The sequence below is a fragment of the Oratosquilla oratoria genome, chromosome 23 (genome assembly GCF_046742065.1).
Source record: "Oratosquilla oratoria isolate Oo_2021 chromosome 23, ASM4674206v1, whole genome shotgun sequence".
Classification (NCBI taxonomy): Eukaryota; Metazoa; Arthropoda; class Malacostraca; order Stomatopoda; family Squillidae; genus Oratosquilla; species Oratosquilla oratoria.
Window position 1 is genome coordinate 54,905,517 of NC_134799.1, and position 7,500 is coordinate 54,913,016.

General features: G+C 35.3%; 1 protein-coding gene across 1 annotated transcript in view; it reads left to right on the forward strand.

The window, feature by feature from the left end:
* Nucleotides 1–3,890, forward strand: part of LOC143037822 (uncharacterized) — a 26,525-nt gene extending 22,635 nt beyond the window's left edge. The window contains exons 2-3 of the mRNA XM_076206381.1: nucleotides 3,083–3,277; nucleotides 3,540–3,890. Of these exons, the coding sequence (XP_076062496.1) occupies nucleotides 3,083–3,277; nucleotides 3,540–3,890 (546 nt within the window). The remainder of the gene's footprint in view (nucleotides 1–3,082; nucleotides 3,278–3,539) is intronic.
* The last annotated feature ends 3,610 nt before the right edge of the window (nucleotides 3,891–7,500 follow it).

The window sequence follows — 7,500 nt, forward strand, 5'->3', positions numbered from 1 at the left end:
CAGCAAAAGAATTATTAATTAACCTTTTCCGTGAGCTCTCAAGCTTGCGAAAAGTAGATTTCTGGTAGGGGAAAGGGAGTAAATAAAATTTCCAAAACTCATAAGAAACACAAAAGTTATAATGAACACAAAAATACAGTACACAGTAAACAAAATTCAAGAAATGAGTACAAAAATACAGCAAAAAACAAAATACAAGCAGAACAAATTAGATTTCAAGACGTTTCGCAGATCTTTCTGCATCCTCAGTTGAAGTGAATAAGAATGGATACACGAATCACGAGGTCCAAGCCAATCTTCGCAGAGTGATCGACAATTGGTACAAAAAAACACGCCCCACAACAGTAGAACACGAAGGGACCGCAATTAATGTGTTCTACAAAGCTTACATGTCTGCCAAGTACAAGGAGGATGAGAAGATGATAAAAAACATAATCTATAGAAATGTGGTCCCCAAAAACGAAAGTGACAAATTGTCCTTCATAATCTTTTACAAAAGTAGAAAGACCTCTTCTCTACTTTTAAGGAACCACCCCGCATCAGAACCCCAGGAGGCTCGTCAATCCCACGTAGTATATAAATACACATGCCCAGAGGAGGACTGCACGCCCCTTTCAGTGTACGTGAAAAGGACGACCACCACATCATCCAGAAGAATCACCATGCACTTGCAACACGGAGGATCTAAGCAACACCACTGGACCCAGCATCGACGACACCTCGATAGGGAGACTATGGTAAAAAACACCGAAGTTGTGGCAAAAGAAGAGGACCCACAGCGCTTGGCTATCTTGGAAGCCATCTGGATAAAGAAGCTGCATCCTGCCATTAATAGGCAAGTAAATGACTTCGCCCTCCTCCCTAGCATGAAACCTGTTCGGAGGAGCCAGATGGACATTCCCAAGAAATCGCGAAAGGGAAGAACATCCTGCCATACGTCGTTCCCAAAGACTGAGAAGCAGATTGGCGCCGAACCCGGGAGTGACCTCTCCGAGTACCGTTTCCGAAAACCTATGATCCCTCCCAGTATTCATGGTCATGCGTATGACCTCCCCTAGTTACAACACGGTGACTTCTCCCCGTGCTTTCCATTTCATTTAAAATATGCTCCCTTTTCCATTCTTATTCACTTCAATAGAGGATGCAGAAAGATTTGCGAAACGTCTATCTAATTTGTTTTGCTTGTATTTTTTTTGCTGTATTTTTTGTACTCATTTCTTGTATTTTGTTTACTATGTACTGTATTTTTGTGTTCATTATAGCTTTTGTGTTTCCTATGAGTTTTGGAAATTTTATTCACTCCCTTTCCCCCTACCAAAAATCTACTTTTCGTAAGCTTGAGAGCTCACGGAAAAAGTTAACTAATAATTCTTTTGCTGTCGTTTTTAACAGAATAGGCCTCAGAGAGAATCTCCTGCCACGCTTCACCAATATATATATATATATATATATATATATATATATATATATATATACATATGTATATATATATGTATGTATATATGTATACGTCCCAGTAGCAAACACTGCTGTAGGACTCCCCAGAAAATCCTTCACGCATCCTAGAAGATTCCTTTTGGAGTCCTCTTGTATATTCTAATGCTCTGATAAATATTTTGTGTTTTTTTAATAAACATAGAAAGTGGTAATTCTTCAAGATGTACGTCGAAGAGGGTCATCTCCCTACCACACATTTTCGAAGTTCATCGTCATTGGCATCCGATCTTTAGACACGAAATTTTTTTATCATCATCAATTAGTCATTTAGTATTTACTATATACCTACTCATACCAAGTTCTAGAATAGAGCGTTATTTTCACTGTGCACAAAAAGACATAGAGAAGAAATAAAGGGAGATTTAAAAAAGTCGGATAAAAAAGAAAAACGGAGCCCTGAATTCTAAATTGATAAACAGTGTCACTCTCTAATAAACTGTTCGATTCAATATTCATAATTTCTCATCATGGACTCGATCAACAATGTGACACATTTTCAAAATAATGACATCATATCTGTTGACGTTAATCAGATGTTGAATTGTAAGCTAGATATTGCTGACATTAAAAGTGACATTCAAATATCATATGTACACCTCTACAAAACCAGCCAGTCTTTTAATGACATTTTTGATGATGTTATTTTATTGGTTGGCTGTCAATGACGGTCCAGTAAATTAAATAATTAACAGTTTGGCAACTTTTCATTGATTTCCTCTTTTTTATACACAGGTAATGCAATACAAGGGTCATATTACTGGTGAATAAAATCACCTGGAGGCAAGTGGACGACAAGGCCAATTACCACCCGTCACGGAAGAAGCTAATCAATATTATTTCGATACTTTTACGGCTCAACGGATTATGTGTAATAAGATCGTCTGGCGACGACTAGAATAAGAGTACAATACAGAGGAGATTAATGAAAACGAATACAAGTTTCCGTACAATAACGAAAACCATTACGGAGAACCTATTCCAGTAGAAATCCATTTCACAACGATAAGGTTAAATAAAATATTCTAACGACGTTCCTAGAAGACTAATTCAGAAATTGGGGTACAGTAGAGTATCCTCTCTAGACTGGATTTTTTACTGGAGAAGATGGACGGAAATCCTATGAGGAAAAATAGGAAACGAGTCTTAAAGTGATGAACTGGGAAGAAAGTTGGAGGGAGGGGTGATATGATATTTTGCCTGCCATGGCCAGAGCTTCTGTCTCTGGGGACTCAATCGCATCGAAGAGTTTGGGTCGTAGAGAAGGTAAAGGAATAGTTTGAGGAGGGCTGTGACAGATAGGATCGAGTACAAATTAAAAGTCATCAGTATTTCCTTATTTCTTATATATTTATCTATATATCTATTTGTTGATTGATTGATTGATTGATTTATTAGTTTACTTATTTATCTATTCATCTATTTATTTATTCATTGAGAGCAGTAGAGGAGGAACGGCTAGGAGAATGGAAATATGGATTTAGGCCAAATAGAGGGACAACAGATCTCACCTTTGATCTTCGAATGCCGGATAGAAAAGGCATGGGAATGGAACGTAGACCAATTTGTGAATTTTCTGGACCTACAGAAAGTATTTGATAGAGTTCCAAGAAACAAATTATGTCGGATACTGGCAGATCCACAGTATGGTATCCCTTCCCCCTTAATTCAAGCTGTGAAGAGTCTGTATCAAACAACGGAGAGTGCTGTATTACCGAAAAGTAGCATGGAAGACTGGTTTGAGGTTGCATGTGGTGTTAGAGGTGGTTTACACGGTCTAACGGTTCGTCGAACGCGGTTCGACAACCAAATACCCCGTTCACACGTTCACACATCACTTTAAACACGTGTCTGTCGAACCGCGTTCGACGAACCGTTAGATCCTGTAAAACCCCTCTTAGACAGAGTAGCGTCATTTCACCACTTTTATTTATTTTATACATGAATTATATTTTGAAGAGTATTGCACGAGCAAATGAGGGATCATAACCTTTGCGTATGCTGATGATGTAGCCCTGATATCAGAAAGCCCTGAAACTCTGCAGGAAGCAATGAATAGGTGGATGGAACAGTTAACTTTGATGGGTATGGAATTGAATGCTGAGAAATGCGAAATAATGGTTATTAGCAGAGAAGAATCCAATAATGAGATATGGATTAATGAAAAGAAAGTTAAAGAAGTATCAAATTTTAAGTACCTTGGAGCAGATTTTAACAGTAAAGGACGAATGGAAGTTGAAATAAACACTAGGATTGTTAAATATAACAAAGAATTTTATTCTCTTTATCCACTCCTCAAAGATACTGCAGTACCAACCCGTGTTAAGAAAACTATTTATGTCACTATACTTCGGCCCATACTTACTTATGGTTATGAGGCTTGGAAATTGACATAAAAAACAAGAAGTAAAATTCAGGCGGCCGAAATGAAAGCACTGAGAGCTATTAGAAGATGCTCACGCTTAGACCACATTAGAAACAAAACGATACTCGACGAGCTTGAACTTGACTCAGTGTTGGACTATGTTGAACGAGCACAGCTAAGATGGTGTGGGCATGTAGAAAGAATGGAACCAGAAAGATAACCTCGAAGGTATCACGAATGGAGACCAACAGGGAAAAGACCTAGAGGAAGACCGCGAATGAAGTGGAGGACAAGCATAGAGAGGGTCATCGAAAAGAGAGGTACCTCCATGGAAGAAGTTGAGAGAACAAACGCATACGATGACAGAACCCAATGGAGAAGATTCCTCTGGCGCAGTAACTGACAGACCGTAGCAGTCTAACAGGAGGAGGTGACATGTGATATGTGACGTTTATTCATTTATTCACCAATTTATTCATTTATATATAAGTATTTATTTGTTCATTCAATATACTTTTATATATTTGTTTATTTATTTATTCATTCATTCATTAGCAGAGAGTCTTCAGTCACAACAGGATGCTGAGTGACATATTGGGCCAGGTAACAAGCAGTCACTGCTGGGATTCGAACCCACAACTAAGCAAATGCGAAACCAGCACGCTTCCTATAACGCATTAGCCGGTGGGGGGGTGGGTTATACTATCATTACCTTGATGCACCAGAACACAGACTTTCCAGAACTTGTGAATATACAAAGCCGGATAACCGGACGGAATCCGGATATCCAGACGGAAGCCGGATGTTAATTAGTGTGTACGGCTTAATTAGTATTTAGATTATTTCGTCAAGAGTCTCTGGTGTACCCGGACAAAAATAAAATAAAAAATAAATAAAAAAATAAATAAAAAAATAAAAATAAAATAATAATAATAATAATAGATAATAAGGGCGGCGTCTTCAAGGCTTTGTTAGCCCTTGGATCGTTTTGGATCTTTACTAAGGCTTAAAAAAAAAAAAAAAAAAAAAAAAAAAAAAAAAAAAAAAAAAAAAAAAAAATAAAAAAAAAAAAAAAATAAAAAAATAAATAAATAAATAAATAGCTCTTTACGAATATATATAAGTATACATACATACATATATATATATATATATATATATATATATATATATATATATATATATGTAAGCGGAGTAGGAAACACAGGAGTCTTAGGCTTGATTTTATTCCTGACTAATTTCGCAGTTATGTTTTATCAAAGTATGTAGAATGCACACCTGCCAAACTAGTCAGGAATAAACTCAAGACTAAGACTCCTGTGTTTCCTACTCCGCTTACATATATATATATATATATATATATATTTATTTTTATATATTCATATATAATTATATATGTATGTATGTATGTATACTTATATATATTCGTAAAGAGCTGGCTTACATATATATATATATGTATGTATATATACTTATATATATTCGTAAAGAGCTGGAGTCTAGGACCAATTATTTTTTCCTTAGGAAGAAAGTACACACTAGACTCGTCGTTTGAAGTTTATTCCTACGTTTCGAACCCTGTCCGGGGTTCGTCTTCAGGGTAATACTGTATTAGCAAAAGTAAATCTATATAAAAGGGGGGTCTCCCTCGTACACTGGGTTAGGTAACTCCGGTAACCGTTCCATTCCAGAAAAATACAAAAGATTGTCACAAAGATTGAGCACAATATAACCCGAAAATAACTCCAAATGAACCCCATATCCCATAATTCACACATCAACATTAGTGTCAAAAATAGCATAGCAAATGAAATCTTACACTAAAACATATAAACTTGCTTAACAATAATGCGATGTCCACATGCCAGGACACACCACGATACGGCGGATGAGTTTCCTAACTCTTGTATTTGCTTCAGAGTACCATTATTTCATTTAATCAGTCAGGTGCATATGGTTGATTATTATTTTCAATCTATGGGATTCCGTCTTCTGAATTGAGCTTATTTTAGGATGAGTTGTGTCCATCAGGAAGTAGTAACGGGGGAGGGCGGTTTGTTTAAATATTTGCAATCTTATCCAGGTTTAATAATCTGAGTCAGCGGTTCAGTTGATTACATTTGGTGGGATTCGTCCCAGACGTGTGGTTATTACGCGTTGTGAGTTGCTTACCAACTTTAGGTTATTGGCTTTATTGCGGTGCTATCACTGTATTACCCTGAAGACGAACCCCGGATAGGGTTCGAAATGTAGGAATAAACTTCAAACGACGAGTCCAGTGGGTACTTTCTTCGAAAAAAATAAAGAAAAAATTATATATATATATATGTATATATATATATATATACATATATATCTACATATATATATATATATATATATATATATATATGTGTGTGTGTGTGTGTGTGTATATATATATATGTATATATATATATATATATATATATATATATGTGTGTGTGTGTGTATATATATATATATATATATATATATATAAAAATATATAAATATATATACATACATATATATATATATATATATATATATATATATATATATATATATATATATGTATATGTATGTATGTATGTGTCCTCTTGGATTTTGTCACTGTATTAACGAGAATTCAAATAAGAAGGAACAATGAATCAATTTCTGGGAGAAAAAAATTTGTTTTATATTTATTCTTATTGTAGCGTCACTGATATAGTATCTATATGTATAGCATATAGAACAAGAAAAATATGATTGGTTCAAAGAAAAAGATTTTGGATAGTGGAAAAATGTCTTTAAGAAAACTAAGTCCGTGAAATGAAACAACTTGCCTTGGGTCTGTTGTACTTTTTTTTTTTTTTTTTTTTTTTTGCAAACTGCAGGTAATGATAACGTTCATTGTTGAGTAGTCACAAATAGTTAGGTTGGGATTTTGACGACAAAGAAAAAATAACGACAAGGGCGAAAAGGAACGACAACGACAACGATGACAAGGACGACAGCAACGACGACGACAACGATGACGCCGACGTTAATGACAAAGACAATTGATCCTCTGCGAATGACACTGCTGATTGTAGCCTCGGCCTCAGCTTGAGGTTGTCGCAATCTTGGCGTGATTAGGACAATGACCTTCTTCACAGATGTTCCTTTAATTATTTTGTTCAGTTGATTATGGGTTTGTACCTTGTTTCAAAGCCAAACTGCTTAACCTTGTATCTCTCATTTTGTAGCAATATGAAGCATAATCGTTTAAAATTAATCTATTCTGTTTTTTGTCGGTTTTATTTTTTATAAACAAACTCAAATGAACAATACATCAAGGAAATATAAAAAAAAATTAAGATCACAATAACATTCTATTGCACGACAGGAAAAAGCACATCTTGAAACATGTAAAAGTACATGATATCAACTTAATCACTTAGAAAAAAAAATCTGAGTAACTTAATTACCTAGTTAAGGAACAGAGGGAGTATTTATAGGAAAGCTAATCCTCTTCAAGGGGGATCCGGGTTAAAGTTAAAATCCTTCTTAGATTTTACTTATTCAGACTGTCTACGAGTAGATAATCAGGTGGATAAGTGACAAAATATTATATAATTGTTCAAATTGGGTTAAAAACATGAAATTTGGTGGAATAT